The following is a 17,348-nucleotide window of genomic DNA, read 5'->3' as shown; positions in this document are numbered from 1 at the left end:
AAACGTAAAACATATTTTTTCTTTGCAAGTTTTTCAATAAAGTTATTTATTTTCTCACTGTACAATGTACTACCATTATAGTATGTACCATTTCCATTCTGTCTCGATAAAACTCAAGAACGATAAGTGACGTATTTACACTATCTGTCGCAGCGGCACGTGCGCCCTAAATGTCATCCGCGTTTCTTTTTCATTACGTGCGCTGCCCCTGCCACGCATCGGCCTCGTCTTGCGGTAGGTGCGTTATGTGTCAACGGGGAAAAAAGAGAACCAAGAGGTAGGAAAAGTGCTCGTAGTAAGCGTTATGTCTTTGGCCAGCGGACCCCATGGAACTCGAAATATAAAATTAAAAAAAAAAATACCCTCCCGAGTTTGGCATCTTCGGAGAACACGATACGATACGGGGCGTTTGAAAATTGGTTACCAATTTTCACATTGCTATCCTCTCTGCTACTGCCAAACCTTAAAGGTTTTGTTTGCTTGCGTATGTTTAATATATTAGCTGAGTAAGAGTCCGTGCTAATCTAGTAAGGGATGGGTGCGAGTGAGTGCGACCTTGTCTGGCTTACGTGCGTACGCGGTGCAAGCGTTCCGTGGACGGAGCCTCCAGTGTGCGCCCACGAACCAGCATCAAATGGACTGCATGTCCCTGGACAGGACGCACCTTATCAGCCCACCCCGGACAGCATCTGTTTGGTGTAGCTCGAGAACAGCAGGTGCTTGGAGAAGTTTGCCAAACGGTCCGCATCGGCCTTCTCGAACGCGGTTGCACTGACGGTGCTACCCTGCAGGGAAGATGGCGAAGAATTCGACTCTTCGCCCTCGCTGTGACTGTGGGTGCTACGGTTGGATTCACCTTCGTGGCTCGAGCCAGTGTCTTCGTGTGTTTTCATGTGGGCCTTCAGATTGCAGGCCAGCGCGAACGATTTGTTGCAGATTTCACACACGTGCGGTTTATCACCTGTACGGAACAGAGCGTAGAAGAGAAAATACTTTAATAACGAAGAAACGCTTGAGTGATGAGTGGCACAGCAAAAGGAAAAGCCCCTGTCCAATGCAAAGGAAAACGATTCAATGGCCCAGATATTAGTACAATTGCCTGATCGCCCCATAGGCCTTCTCCCACTGTACCTGTTTGAAAACAATCATTTCGTAAAGATGCGAATACAACAGCAAAAACACCATAAAAGACACGCGGTCTCGCTGTGACTACCGGGACGATAAGCGCAACAATAACGACATCATAATGCAGCAGTAATCATAAATTATCCTTCGCGCGACAACATCCCTACTGTGCGGCGCATAGCAATGACCGCATTAATAAAACAGCGCGTCCATTCGTGCCGGGACGGCGAGGATCAATTGATGCGAGGGAAAAACAGCAACATGCGCCCAATGGTGCAAAGACAAGAATAGCGCGCACATGTTTACAAGCGCTAGAACACGATCGTTGACAATCGCTGCAATTCATCGGACGCTTTATAAGATGACGGATGACTTGTGCAATGATTGACCTTCTTCACGCTCGCTGGTGCATCTTAGACAATTGTACTGTGCTGCAGAAAGACAAATGTGACACGGCCTTCACAAGTTTACCGCTCAGATTTGATTCCTTGAGACATTTTTATTGGTACAAAAAAGCACTTTTATAAATAAGTGTTGATTTTAAATCACCCAATATGCTTCAAAAACAAGATGTTGAAATCTAGTTGGTACAAGTCATTTACAAAACTTATTAATCCTATGAACTGAAAATCTCATTAGCCCACTTCAAAATACATCACCTTATTAGATCACTTCACGATGAGAATGTCGAAGCGTAGCATCAATCACGCCTTTAACACTTCATCACCTACCAATTCATACCCGTTCCCGCCTGACCCTTCGTCAAGTAGCCAACACGCTGTCGGTGACCCTATCCCACGTTGACGCAATCTCTCCCCCGTGGTGCATTCCACTTGGTAGCAGCTACCGTAGTTCAATCTTTTTGATCGTCTCCGACATCTTTCTGCCACATCATGAATTGATCGTGCGCAGTCGTCGGCGATCAAAAATACTTCATACTTTTCACTTGCCTCTTTACATGCATACATCACAGCCATCATTCCCGCATGGTTCAGAACATCTTCATTTACTGCGTTCTATGCCACCCAGACCGATTCTGGCTATGAAAACCTTGAAAGCGTAGCGTTTTAATTAAGCGTGAATTTTCTTCCGGCAATGAATGAACGAAATATTACACACACACACAAATTCTTCTTGGTACAACTTGGTAAAGAGAATAAAGAAGATGTTAGGAAAATTGTACCTCGAGTACAGGTGCTTTGAGGAAACAGCGGCTTCCCAAAAAAAAGGAACTAACTCTGGCATTTATTAATCGAGATGATTTTCAAACTTCCATCAGCTGCCTCCTCATTTGGCCCGAGCAATTGATTGAGATGTTGCATGAATAGATCTCAAGCTGCTCACGGTAAGTGCTGCTTAGTTGTTTCTATAGAAGAAAAACGCATCTCTAAAGATCCCATTTCTCTAAGTCATGATCGTTTCGAATTTTCTACTTTCTCTACTCACACACTGAAACCACCAACGACCAGTTGCTGCGGTCGTAAAAAGCATGTTTTTTTAACCGAAGTCCTTTTTCGTGTGTCCTTTTTTCTCTTATGTTATTCCCATCACCCAACAAGCAACATTTTTGATGGGAAGAATGACCCGAAAATATTGGAAAGAAAAAGTCAAGAAAAGAGCATTCTTCAGCGTCCACTTGACATCGGGTTCATCGATATTTCAAATAGCTTATCTCTACCGATCGCCACAAAACAAAATGGCATTAACCTGCGGTAAGATCGAAAGATGCGTGATAGCCGCAGGATAAAACGCAAAAAGGACAAAAGTCTGTGCATCGGGTACCAAATGTTACTCTTAAGTGGATTTCTGACGTATACCTTGCGTGATGTAACAGGTTGCAACAAGACCCCCTAACGATCAGAAACAGGTGATCCTACCCTTCGTCAGTATATTATCAGTAGCTAAAACTAAGAATGCGGCAGGATATGGGTACGAAGAAACAGAATGGAATGGATCGCTTACCTGTATGCAGAAAGAGATGGTTCTTCAGGTTTGTCTGCTTGGAAAAGCCCCGCGAGCAGATGTGACACTTGAACGGCCAGGAACCGTTGTGGACGTACATGTGAGACTTGAGATCACCCGGCGTTGGGAAGGACTTGGAGCAGAGACTGCATTTGTGTGGTTTGTCCTGTAGATACGGAACACGGGAAATGAAAGGAAGAAAAGCCAACAACGTAAAACGATAAGTAACGAGCTCTAGCGGATGGAGATCAAACGGAATTAAGAAGCTAAATGTCATGCCGTCTTCGGGACAGCGCAAGAAATAAATCACCACTATCTTGGTCAACCGCCCACGCTGCAGTTTGCTCGTTGAGTTCATCACCGGTTCGACCGTAGGACAGCTCAATTTAGAGCTCGACCGACCAAGACAGTGACAACATTAAACCTGACTTTGATTGATGGAACCAAGATCGAACGGGCTAGATTTGGAGCTCACCAGCAGTGGCCGGGAATCCAGCCCGAACATTTGAATTCCAGCAAACGCAGCATACTAAGCATTCCCGATTTGGTGATCGATTGAATTCCTTACCTTGATGTGCGTCATCCGGTGGTAGTAGAGGTTGGAACTGGCGGTGAACCGTTTGCCGCACACCTGACACTGGTGGGGCTTTTCACCCGAATGTATCCGGACGTGCGTGTTCAGCGAGCTGGACGTACTGAAGCCCTTGCCGCACACACCACACACGTGTGGCTTTTCGCCGGTGTGTGTGCGCATGTGACGCTTCAGAAGACTAGGACGATCGAACGCCTTCCCGCACACTTCACACGGTAACATGGCCCGCTCGGAACGGGCCGTAGGACGAGCTTTGGGCGATGCTCGGGATCCTGGTCCGGTGGAGATCGCCGCCAGCTCGAGATCCAGCGCACCGTCACACCGATCCCCACCGGTGCTGGCTCCGGACGAGATCGAAATCGATGAGTCGTCGCCGGACACCGACTTGTGTTCATCTTCGGCGCCGGACGACGGTGAGATCGGTAGCATCACCCTCGACAGGAGCGACGTCGAAAGGTCCAGCGGTGAGTCTGCGAATACGTTAGGAAAGAGTCCGATAAGTGATCATAGCAAACGTTGATCGCAACATGCGTATTTGTTCATGACACACACTCTTGACACTGTGAGCCTCACGCGGTCCCGAAGCTGCTACACTTAACGCCTCGTTTATTAATCGACGATCATTAGCGCTAATCTAGCTCATTCATTTCACACCGCTTCATTAATTGTGCAGTCGGGAGTTTTATCATTTCGCACACAAACACTCGCTGCAACCGGTAAGCTTCCTGGCCGTAAACCTGGTGACAGGAAATTAATTCCCACCAGGTCTGTGCGAGGCAAAGTGTTATGGAAATCAGTTTCGGGCTTAATTACTCCCGATTCTCCCGAGTCCCAAGTTTTGCGGTTGCAACCTCCAGGAACTACTCTCCAACTCCAGAAAGGAGATCATTATAAATGCTTTTGAGTTAACGCTCGACTCGAAAACGGAGTCGAGTGGAAAGGTGCAACAAATGCACAGCTGCAACTGCACAAAGGAAATGGCCATCGGACTGCGAAATTCCCCCGGACCTGAGCATCAAGAGGAATGCCAACGTCCCAACCGCGACCCAATAATCTCGAAGGGTAATCTACCGAATTATTTCAATTATTTTCTTGTTAAGAAACACAACACTCATTTGTGTGTATTAATTTAAGCTCGCTTTCGGGAGCGATCGTTCTGTGGGTCATGTCCTGGGAGCTGGAGCCACAACTCACGACCTCCAAACCGCGATCCCGATTACACAAACGAGAGCCGGCTATTATTGATAAAATCACTATTTTATTTATTGCGAAAAATCGCTCTCCCGGTACGAAGAGCGTGTGTGTGCGTGTGCTGGGAGCTGTACGTGTGATGGGTGAAATGAATGCTATCGCAGATAGTTTCGAGATGATCTCGAACGAGGGCTTTTGTTTCTTTGCGATTCCCCTTAAATGGTATTAGGCCGTGCAGAGGGCGCTGCTTACCTTCGAGAATCGAGTCCATCGTTTGGCGATACAGCTGGCTACGCATCCGGATGAAGAACAGTTCCTCGGGGCCCTCGGGCAGATAGTAGACGACCAGCTCCTGATGCGACGGGATCGCCTTCACGATCTCGTAGATCGGCTCACCTTTCACCTTGGCGCAGACCACGTTCACCTGTGGGCCGTATGTTTCCGACACTCGCAGGAACCGGATCCAGTTGCAGTGTCGTACCGTTCGTCCATTGACAGTGGTGATCTCGTCGTACAGTCCAAACCGGTGTCGAATCTGTAATGGAGGGAGTGTAAACATACGATTATTGTACAGTACTAACAAGCGATGAGATAACAACGACAGCTAATAGCTATTTCCTGTGTTAAATCGTACGCTTTCACTCAACACGTGTGATTTACCCTCTGACATGATGACAACATGCATCGTCTATGACAGCTCGTAATGTCTTAATTAATGACTCTTTAACGCCCCCTTTTTATTTTCTCCCCTACGGTCGGATACGCCTCGTTCCACTCTGGTGAACTATCCGCCTCAAAGGCCCCAGGTAATGTTCCCCTTCTTGTGATTTATGAAAAATTACTCAACCATGTAACCACCGACACGTAAATCGACCATTCAGCACAGAGGGTGGCTAGAGCGATCTTCCTTCCTTGTTTCGAAGCGTTAAACTATTGTCACTTTACGATTCCAAGCCTCAAACACCATCTTCCGCACACGCACCATCGCCGAAGAAGACTCTTAACGAGTGTAAACATCCGTCGATCCCTGTCCAAGAGGCTTCCCATCGCCTCCGTACGCCCTTAGGCGATACATATCTAAGTGGACATCGGAATGAAGGAGAAAAGCCCGCACCATTCATGATCCGATCGATACAGATCGAAATTACAAATGTTGGATAATATATTTCGATGGCCACCTGCCTGAGTCGTTCCCGGTGCTCGTCCGGCGATCGATCGTTCCAATCGCCATTACTGCCCAGCCAAAGATTGCAGAAATGTTTATGAATATATATGAGGAGATAAAATAAATTTCCGCTTCGCGCTACTTGTTGTCGCGGAGGCTGTGTGCATCGCTTCCAGTCGTATCCAGGCCGGGATCGCCACTCGGGGACAGGAAGGAAAAGATCGAAAAATGATACCAAATTGATGATCATAATTTGCAATTTCGCTGTAGCTGACCGTACACGGTTTTCGTATGAGAAGAGGCGTTTGAGGGCATCGAAAGACATTACCGATTCCTGGGAAGTCAACAAACCCTTACAACAAGAAGATGAATTCCATAAAATGATGGCCCTTTCTCGGAGCTGTTTTTGTGTCGTTATGAAGCCTTGAATAAATGCCATCGTTGGGCCGAAAATGTGTGGAATGATTACTGATCCCTTCATTCCTAGCAAGACATATGAGGACAGTAAGGTTTTAAAAGTCTTTGATCTTTGCGACATTGGGCAATTTAGGGATGAGTTTTAGAGCTCATTTTTCGTAGAATAAATGAATGAAAATTTCCTACCAAATAGTGTTCTTTTATCAAATATTTGTGCAGGAAATAGATATTCAACCATAGGCCAATCTAATTCTCGTCCATGGGAAAATATGTAAACAATTCTACTCCATTCTCAAACTTTTCTTCTCCATATATCCTTATTGTGTTAATCCATTAAAGCAAATCACATTTTGTCATCTATAAAGTCAACTTCAACCACTTCGCAACACATAAAATTCAATTGAAGAGATGTTCTAGGGTTATTTCTCAACGATCACAAATAGTGCTACTGTCGAGTGGAAAAATTGTCACTCCTGATTGTCTGCTGATTTATCAGTCCACAGCTCCCACTCGTCTGCATTCCAAGCCCAGGGTGATTTATTCTAGCTCAGACCACAATCCAATAGCACCGATCGCGATGCCTCGCCCAATTCTCGACGCGAGACACGATCGAGCTGGTAGTGCAAAACAAATTGTGTGTTTGACAATTTATGCACAATTATCGCATTTGATTTATGAATATGAGAATGACCGAGCTGTGTTTGCAGCTCGAATGTTGCGTTGGTGAGCAGATCAACTCATAAAGACTGTCCGTGCCTGTGATGATGTGGGAAAGAGTTCTACCCTAGAAACTAGTTTTGCTTCCTGCGTTCTGCGGCCATTGGCTCGTACGAAACGATGGTTTATTGATTTATTCGTTTATTATCAGATTTTCGGTGGAATAGGAAACGACCAAGCCGGGCTTCTATTAATTTCCGAAACAAACTACTCCCATACCGGCTGATCCACCCATCTCAGATCCTTCCGATTATCCAGAATAACCATAAAGATCGATAGCATCCTGGGCGAACGATCATCATTAAATGAGATACTTCAGGTGGATCCGCGTAGGGGAAGATACGAGCTGGAGATAGACATATTCGGTCCATCGACTTTCGGCAGTAAAATAACGGATTGCCATAAAAATGACTCCAATAAAGCACGGCATCGCTCGTCGATCTCGTTCGCCAGTGTACGGGATGATCGTTTATGTCGTGGTTTCTTCTTTCGTTTTAGGGCTTGGGCTTGGAGTGTCTCGAGGTCAGCAGGAGATAGATTTTAACGCACATAAACTTCAATTTGTTCCGGAGCCATGGGAGACGCCATTCCACGGGTGGATTTCATCTTCCCAAAGAACCTCAACCGTTGGTCAAATGCTTCAAAATGGACCCACGCTGGGATCGCAATCAGACTCTAGCATCTAGCTGAAATACGATACAAGACGTACTACTGTATCAGAGGCTCAACAAGCGCAACGCCGTTCATCATCCGAATTGAGCCATTTGTTCTGCAGCGAATGAACAAATATCTTCTACTCTTGTTTCAAACATCCATTTGGGAGACAATTCTTCATTTCGAAGGTTATCATCGAATACTCAGTTATACAATTTTACTTCTATATTCTAATATTCCAACAAACCGTCCCAGATTAGAAGACTCCCTGTTAATCCAATGTGGGCCAGCAAGAGAGAAAGAATGAGCAGTCGAAACGAAGACTATTTCGGTCGCTTTACAATTGCAACATGATCACGATTTTCCAATTTCCTTCCCCGGATGCTGTGGTTAGCAACCCGAATTAGAGCTTCTTTCATTATTTGCTTAGAATGAGCTCCTCGGCACGCGTCCTATTCACGTGAACAAACGCACAAAGGAACGAACGCCGGACACTCTTCGTAAAGATGAGCTCCAACATGGGAATTACCGATTTGATCCAGAACAAAAGAACCATAACTCCACAACAAAAGCCCTGACTCATTTTCGGTAATGAACGCAACCGAGAACATTATCGGATATTCTTGCCAGTTAGCTCTTCCGGCCTGGTTGGTCAGTCGAGACGGGTCTGATTAGGTGGAATGAGCTTTCGGTTTTGTTGTGGCGGCCTCCACCGACCACCGACCAAAGTCGTGATCAATTTATCTTCCAAATTAATATTTATTAGCTCTAAAACGATCACCCAAATGCTGGCTTCTACGACGAGGAAGAACAACAAGTTCCGAACCCGACAAATGACACTAATTTAGAGCTTCCTCACATGCGAGCGGACCCTATGGCTGGGAGCTTAAGCTTCTGTGACCCTCATAAATCTCGTCGCGACGATCGCAACCGCCAATTCAACGCTCCAAACATAACAACAGTCCCATACGCTTCCTCACGAGAATAGATTCCTCCGTTTCAATTAATTTACTCCACACAACCAGATTCCGGAGGTGCCTTTCGAGACTCGATGTCTCGACCCTCAGGGATCAGCTTCCAGGTACGAGGAAAGGCTTTCAGGAGGATTAAGAGCGACTGTCTTGTTGGTCGTGATGTACTCGGACCACGAAGAAGCCCACTGAGCCTTTTATGCAAATGAACGGTCGGCCTTTTTATCTCGGGATCACTGGGTGAGGAGCTCGCTACAAGAACAACTGAATTTGGATCCTAATGTCACGGCGAAACTGCGAGGCTCAACTGCTACACCGTGTGACGAGAAGCAAGGGAACGTGTGAGAGGAAACTCAATTAAACCGTTGTAAGAGCGCCTTCGAACAAAAGTTTGGAACCAACGCTTCGATCAGTGCGCTGATGTCTTTATTAGCGATTGAGTTGTTCGAACGGTAGCCGAGTCGAAGATCCACGACCCAACACACATCGCGAACAACTGTAACAGCACCAAACCAAACCAAATGCTCGGAAGCTCCTGAACGACTCTTGGAGAGATGTACGATATCTTTCCTTCGAACGCGAGGCTTGGCTCTATGGTTTCTGGTTTTCGCTGACGGTCCCGTATGTAACTCCACTGAGAACAGTATCTTCGCGCATTATGCATAATTAAGTAATTGTTTAATTACAAAACTCGAAACGTGTTTGCTTCTGGTGCATTGTCGCATGCATGGAATACATGGGAGAAAGTCCCGCTGTTCCGCAACAACTCAATCCGCACGGCCATTCGCTGTGATTCACGCGACTCATTTGCATCTCGGACCGAACACTGGTGAACCCGACCCCATGCCAACCTACAAGCCAAGGTAGCGGACTCTAAAATCCAATCTTTATTTGCTCAATTATCATAAAGATCCCGAGTGTATTTGTGTGCGTGCGGGGTCGGCTTACAATTCGCGATGGGTTGCCAATTCAATAACCATAACTGTCAGATGATCGAGTGAATGAGAATGGAAGGACCAGATCAAACGGAGTCGCTGGTCGGCGGCTCTTTCTATGCACTCGGACGTTGCGTGTGCTGCATCTGCAACCGGATGAGGACGATTATGATACGAAGTGGACACTTTGACATGCAACTGGCACTGACTTCTGTCTTTGCCCATGATTTTCCACCATTTCCCTTCGATCGCATGTTCTTTATCCCGGGCGACAGCTGACAGACGTCCGAGGATCGACGTTCTCACGCTCAACGTACTGCCAGAGGAGCTGGTTTGGGTTCTCAGGACACTGATCTTAAGTACAGAATTTATGGACCATCTACCGTGCGACCTTCTCAAGGAAAGGGTATCGGTATAGCACCTGACCACGGCCCAGAAGAACAAAAAACCAGTATCAATAACAGTGACCATGATGCAAGACCGAGAGATATTCCTTCATTCCATCCCTTCAAGGGGGAAAAGGATTCGGTTACGGAAACATAATCCAGAAAGTGAGGTTAAGACTTTCGCCCGATCCATAGTCGATCGATGTCATGCGATGTCAGTTTCTCCGATGATCGATGAAGCAGCATCAGGTGTCCTCCAAAGCGTCGATCAACCTACAAACCACTTGCCCGGTAGCTCTGAGGCAAAGAAAGTCCGCTCGGCTCGATCTCGGTGAAATAATTAAAAATCAATCAACCGAGCCTCGGTGGTCTTTGTTTTGGTCGAACGGTAGGACTTTCTAAATAGCCATACGCCATTGTGGTGTGGTGGTTATGATTAATACATTCACACATTGCGACTGGGATAAGGTTTGATGGACTTCTTCTTGGGTGATCGAGTCCTAAGCTCTATCCCACGATCACATCACAAGAATCAGCGATACTTTTCAAGGCGATTCCAACTCAAACACAAAGCAGAGAAGATATTTATTATCATTGCAACTGTCTGACGTTAGCTGGAGTCCCATTATGGAAGCAGAGAGGTGTCCACGCGTCTCAAAACGTACTATAATGCATGTATATTTGACCATGCACTTAGAAGTGCTGTGCAACTCTGAACCTTCTTGCTTGGAGTTGGCGATACATGGGCTAGTTACCAGAACGACGCACTGGGAAGTGGATTTGGCCCGTACGCCTTCAAACCGTGCGGCAGTCTCAAGAGCAAGGTGTAGGCATATCGAGCGCGTTGTCCAGGTGTCGAGTTGTCATTGATTAGGTTGTCATAGCGAAAAGCGACCCTGTCCACCGAACACTCGACTGTGGGAATTCGTACGACCAAACGAGCGATCAAATTGCAAGGCTTTCCGCTTATTCCGCTCGGCCGACTGGATCGATGGTCGATACAATCCCTCGAAGCGATCATTTCTTTCTTCGCTGCCGACGAATTTATGACCCCAACCGGTAAGCCATAAATGCAGCACTCATTCCTGCCTTTAGCCGAAATCTTTCACACGCCTCTCGTCCCAAATACTCATCCTCGAGAATCGATCGACGCTTGATGCAACGATCCGAAGCGTTTCCAAAGCGCATCGAAAGGTCATCAATTAGCGATCGTTCGCAGGAAATAGGAGCGCTATCAAATCCGATGCTGCACCTGCAGCTGCAAAAACCGTTCTTAACGATCCTTTTTTTACGTCCTGGAATCTTGATCCTGCCTTCGCTTTTGTTACGGTTTGGTCGGATTCGTTTGGCCTCTTTTTCCGATCGATCACCAGACCGAACCTTTTTTTCCTCTCTTCTACTGCACTTCATTCCCGAAATCGTCATTATCGGCGCCATCTATCTCGAATTGGTCCAGTACCATTCTTCGAGCGTTTTTTTGCGTTTTAATGCCGCTTCAAATCGTTCCGTTTATGGTGCCTCGTGTCACAAAGTCGGACCGAAGACCGAGTTTCAAGTTCAAGTTTGTGAGACAATTTCCCATCATTCGCTAATGCCACAATTGCCAGAGGCGTAGGTCATTCACTGACACTGCAAGACGCAATCTGACTTAATTATACTTCATTATGTGACGCGTCGTGTGTTTACACCCTGCCCGGAGTGGATTTGCTTCAGAAATAAATTATGCAAAATCGTCAACCCTTCAACAGCCTCCCTCGTGCAAGCGCATTGATTCATCAGTGAAAGTAATGCACCCGAAATAACCGCAACTACTACTACTACTACTACTACTAAGCTCTGGTTCAACGGCCGCTTATCATGTTGTGCTTTGATTATGGAAATTGTACAAGTCGTGGAGTCGTGCTACAGATTCACAGAGAGGTTGTTGGCACCCGTTTACGATGGGGTGAGATAAAGAGGGCTTGCCGCCCTACCTGAGCCAGCACGAGCCCATGAACTTGTCTACGGCACGGTCCCGGTTTTGTTCGTTGGCTAATTGATGCAGTCATTTCTATTTCAAGATTGTGTGGAATTTTTCTCCATTATTCAATTGCACAGCATCATGATGCTCCTCACGGTTATACACATAAGCATCAGTTATTAATTTACTGTTTAAATGAGCAATGTAAAGTTTTTTTTATTGTTATGTGAGTTTTTCCATACTGCACAGAATAATGTGAGTGTTGTGACAGGGAAATTGAAAGTGCTTCTACAACATTGTATGTCTGGTTATGAGAACTTGCAATACATAACGCACGTTAGAGCATCTTTAATTGATTTGTGAATCCATTTTTTCTACACCCTTTCTTGTCTGCGAGGTTCCCATACATGCCTTAATTGGAATAGTAGCTATTGCCAACTTGGCAGACACGTAGGTACACAGTCTGTCAGCAAAGAAATGAAACAGCATCGTGTGAATGAACTATCGAACGGTTCGTTGATTAATTGAAGAACTAGATATGTACACACCATTCTACGGTTTGATTGTACATTTCATATTCATTATGTGTAGTTACTCATCTAGACATACTGAACAATAAATCAGATGATTGAAAAGTACTCATCACAATCATATATCACATGAACTTGCGTCGTTAGTTGATGTTATCATTTTCTTTTGATGAACTGATACAAAACCTAGATAAGAAGGCATCATTACCGTACCACTACGGGTTTGCTGCCTTTTTCACCGAGCAAACGATACAATCCCAGGTGAGGGCTGTAGCTTAATTGCTTGTTGAACTTCCAGAACATTCCCCTACCGTATCGTGGGAACATCGCGATAAGATGCGGGCAGTACTTGTTGAATATTCAAAAGGAACATCTTCCCCCAACCTGATCAAAACACTTGCGACTAACCCTCTTCCGGATAGGAAAAAGGCGTAGTAAATTATGACTCCTCGGCCAAATTCTTAATGTCACTAACGGTCATGCAGAACACCCTACCCTGGGTGCGTCTTTAAGAAAGTGATCATTTTTTCCTTTGCAATTCTACCCTTCCCTATTTATTCTGTTTTTGTGGTGGTGGTTGGTTCTTTTCTTTAAGACGTTCCTTTTTCTCACGGTCATGGGAGGTTGAGTTTTCTTTCACACCCCGCTGACTTTCCTTCGGCTCACACGTTGCTCAGCAAGTGTATCGATCGTTTAGGCGATGGGCAAGGTGTACCCAAAATAGGGGTTCCTTCACCGCTAAAACAAAGACTCTCAACGGACACTCGGAGCTTCCAACGGCCTTTAACGGACAGTTGAGTACAGTGTGTGTTTTTTTTTGTATTTTAAACTTCTATTTTAAAAAGGCCGTGTGCTAAAACATAACCGTTACTTACATCGTCCTCCTCGATGGTAGAATAAACGTCCAAATTGTCGATTCGAACTGTGCCTTGGAAGGGATAACACAGCGTGCCTTGCGGAATGGCCGTGTTTGACCAAACCGTTGCCGTCTGGTCTCGGGAGTTCCGTGCACCCACACCTGTCACGGCCAGTGCAAATTCTTGCGGTATTAACACACACGTTTCCATGTTCCTGTTTTATTTGCCTTTGATGAACAATGAACGTCCTTTAACAGTCGATTAAACACACTGCTAACACTCACTTGCTAACGAAATCACTGTTACAGTCGAAATCACTACTTTCCCCCAACTTTCCTTCCCAACACAAGATATACGTCAGTATGTATCGATAGTTACAAAACACGAAGCGGATGATCTTCGATCACTACCATAGACTCTTCTAGCGAAAAATAACTATTAACTACAGGTACGATTGCTGTTTCATTGCCGTTTTGTGTCGATCGTTCGACCAACTATCATTACTTCCATTACGATCGATCGCTAGCGCACACCGACGGCTCCATAAAGCACTTGAAATCTGAGTCAGTCACCATCGTTTATCGGGCTATAGCACCGAATAGTAGCCTCCCTTTCCGTACAACACTTCATCAGTCTGCATTCGGTTTGATTGCCGATGAAAATAAAACACACACACACCGGAAACAAACGTTCCTTCGTCCGATTCTTTCGCTTTGATACGAAAGACTTGCGCGATAAGCGACGAACCCGACGAAACTATTGAAGTCACGCGGCTTAACAAACAGACACCATCCGTTACGGAAATGCAGCGGTCCGAGGTTCGACCCGCTTCAAACGACGTTTGCACAAATACTGGCCACCGGAGATCGTCGCGATCTGCCCGTGACCTTCCCGTAACGGCAGCATTCGATCGAGAAACACACCGGCCGTCCGATCGGTTTAATCGTTGCATCCCTTTCCAGCGTTCTAGAGATTGACCCGTTCGCTCACGCTTCCGCACCTATCGCCCGCAGGCTCATAAAGCTCGCCTTAACTGTAGCAGCGCGGCGATTGCGCATGATGTTGCGCATACCAACGCACACACACACACTGACACACCGAAAGCCGAAGCAGGCCGCCAAAACCTGCTGCGATCGTAACCTGCCGCAACCATGCCGCACCGGACCGCTCGGTAGCGGCCCTAGGGTCAGAAATCGAGTAAGGTGCCTGTTTGCTGGTTGCTTCATTCTACTCCTTTCCGAGCATACGAACGTCTTCACACATGGGTGCCAACGTAACGCGAGAGCAACAAAGGAAAACTCGCAACACACCGAACATTGACTTCTTCGCTTTCTTCGCAGCGGTTTTGTTGCTTCGACGGTTGCGGTTTATGCTTTAGTCGTCTCCTCTTCTTTGCGCTGACTTTTCTGTCTCCTCCCTTTGGTGTAAGAAGAAGTAGCGTAAGAAGAAGAAAATGTGAAACAAACACGAAACAAAATAAAGCTTCCCCTACATCAGCTTCCCCGAGGTAGTCGAGAAGCCCGACACGCACACATCAACAGACAAACCGTCTTCAAGACACGACCGTTTCTTATGCTCAAAAAAGCTTCCTGCGAAAGCTTTCCTTATGTTTTTGTAGTAGCCCCAACACAGACAGTTTTGTTCGGCCGCGCTCGAACACGCGTTCGCGATGCTTGCTCTCGTGTACCGGCGCGATCGTCTCGCGAGATCGGGAGCCAGTGGGAGCGGTCACCTAGTGCCAGCGCTCTGATTGGTTAAATCACCGCACAACGGAACGCAATGTCCCGGAATGGTGGGATGGATCTGTTTCATTGATCCGATTCGCATTATGCTTCACGGTCGATCGATCGTGCACACAGTTCGAACATCGAGAGGACAAAACATTGATATACTGGACCATTGAGAGATGAAACAGAAAGATTTCAATGCTTAACAAAGCTAGATTACTGTCATTTTACGTTAATTTGCATAGGTATTATGGGAAATAATTTTGGAAAATTTTATACAAAAAAAGTTTTGTTATAACTTTTTTACAATAACTTATAAATTAATACATATCATTACACATGTCAAATTTCTACATTGGGGATCTCTATTTTAGCTTCAATGTTTAAGACAGTACTCAGACAAGCAAGTAACGACTAGCATAATATCATCAATCAACTCCAAAAGCCTCTGTTATACTATTCATAAATTCTTTTAAACCCATATTCCATTATATGGAAGTGAATAAATAATCAGCCCCATCAACAATGTTGATCACTGATATGAATTTTATATCGCAAACGATCTTCATTACCATACTCGAACAATGTAAATCAAAGCCTCCTACTATGCATACCTCATCTCAAACCACCACCTCAATTTGCCCCCCCCCCCCCCAAAACGGTCCACATTCCTTCGAGTTACTTAACAAACAACTGCACCGGTCGACCTTTCAGGCGCGACTGCGCGGAAACATGTCAACCGCTCAACCGCTCATTTCAAACAATTGCGATCGTTTGACTTTTATCACTCAATTCACCAGCATTCAACTACGGCCGGCGCGGCAAAACGGCAATGATCAGCCAGGGGCCCGTCAGCACGTCACCACCGCGAAAGGTGTCAGTGAATTGCTGTCAAAACTGCGAACGTTTTCATTCTTCACCCGGAGCTGTCAAGCCATTCGGACCGGGTGCGCTCGATCTCTCACGTTTGACTGGCGATTTTCTGCTGACGCCACCATTGATTTCCACCCCGAAAGAAAAAAGTACACACTCAAACCGCCCGGTAGGAAAAACAATGATCCATCCATCCATCTCCGGGGTGTGCAAGTTTGCCACGATGAGTCCTGAGCACAGACGAACTACCATTTGGGGTGTGTTTTGTCGGTTTTTTTGTTGCTTTGTTTGTTTTGCTTCTGAGTCTGTTCCTTTACTTTTGTTCATCGCTTCAAACTTCAAACCTTCTGCAGAACGCAATCCAGTCACACATCACTCCATATCACGCCGGCACGACCATGCTTGACGGAAAACATGGCAGTTCGACGTTCCCGACGTTCTCGTAAGACTTCACAGCAAGACAGCGGTGGAAGATTTCTTCCCCACACTTGCGTGCATTTCCTTTTCGGCGAGCGAATCAAAACGGCTCCAAAGCTCCTCATGCAGCCGGAACAGCACCCGCAGCATGCCGTGAAAAACTTCTCTTGCGCAAGAAAACCATCACAACCAAGAAATTAAACGCAATAAAATACGACTCGAAATATTAAAAGGCTGTCAATTTCATGTGTCATGGTGGGTTCGATGGTAACCTAAGGAACCTTTCCTCCGGCACTGCATCCGGTGCAAAACTTTTCAGCAAATATCCTCACTGAAGGAGCAAGGTTTCAACAAGCTTCATTCATTCTCAGTTCACGATTTGGTCGGGGTTTTCACCGATCGGCTGGGTGAAGCGCTGGGAACTGAGTGGCGTGGCCTTGTATCATTCAATGGTTTTAAGCTTTCTGCCCACTGCCATCGGCAGTTTCCCTGTTTGTTTGTTTCAACCCATCTCCGGACACCGGATGTTTATTATTTATTCAAAATTCATTCAATTCGATCGACCGTTCTTACCGCGTCGTTGGGAAGCTTCCCTTATTTTAACCCTTGCCCCAGTACGCAAACAGTTGCAGTTGGCGATTCACACAATCAATGATTGACATACGTATGGTTCGATCGATCGTGCTGCACCCGTACTTGACCGATTATGCATCATTCCTTTTGTTGCGTTTGTTCACGAGTATCCTTCGCGCTGTGTTTCACCATTTATTCAAATCCTTGACCTCGGGAGTGCTTTTAAATATTGCTCGTGTACGAAATATTACCATCCTGCCCGGTTCATGATTTATCCTTTATTCGCTTCAGTCGGA

The 17,348-nt window shown here is 46.0% G+C and overlaps 2 protein-coding genes across 3 annotated transcripts in view; one reads left to right on the top strand and one right to left on the bottom strand.

The window, feature by feature from the left end:
- The window catches only part of LOC125763475 (zinc finger protein 391-like), a 223,971-nt gene that overhangs the window by 151,855 nt on the left and 54,768 nt on the right, over positions 1-17,348 (top strand). The window lies entirely within an intron of this gene.
- LOC125763474 (zinc finger protein 177-like) lies at positions 30-15,812 on the bottom strand. The gene is made up of 5 exons (XM_049426709.1): positions 13,481-15,812; positions 5,123-5,405; positions 3,656-4,149; positions 3,088-3,253; positions 30-961 (listed from the first exon to the last, which is right to left on the bottom strand). Exons 1-5 carry the CDS (start codon positions 13,670-13,672, stop codon positions 669-671), a joined length of 1,428 nt encoding a protein of 475 aa, XP_049282666.1. The 5' UTR covers positions 13,673-15,812; the 3' UTR covers positions 30-668.

The sequence above is a fragment of the Anopheles funestus genome, chromosome 2RL, assembly GCF_943734845.2.
Source record: "Anopheles funestus chromosome 2RL, idAnoFuneDA-416_04, whole genome shotgun sequence".
NCBI lineage: Eukaryota > Metazoa > Arthropoda > Insecta > Diptera > Culicidae > Anopheles > Anopheles funestus.
Note: the sequence above shows the minus strand (reverse complement) of the source record. Positions and strands in the feature narration are given on the sequence as shown.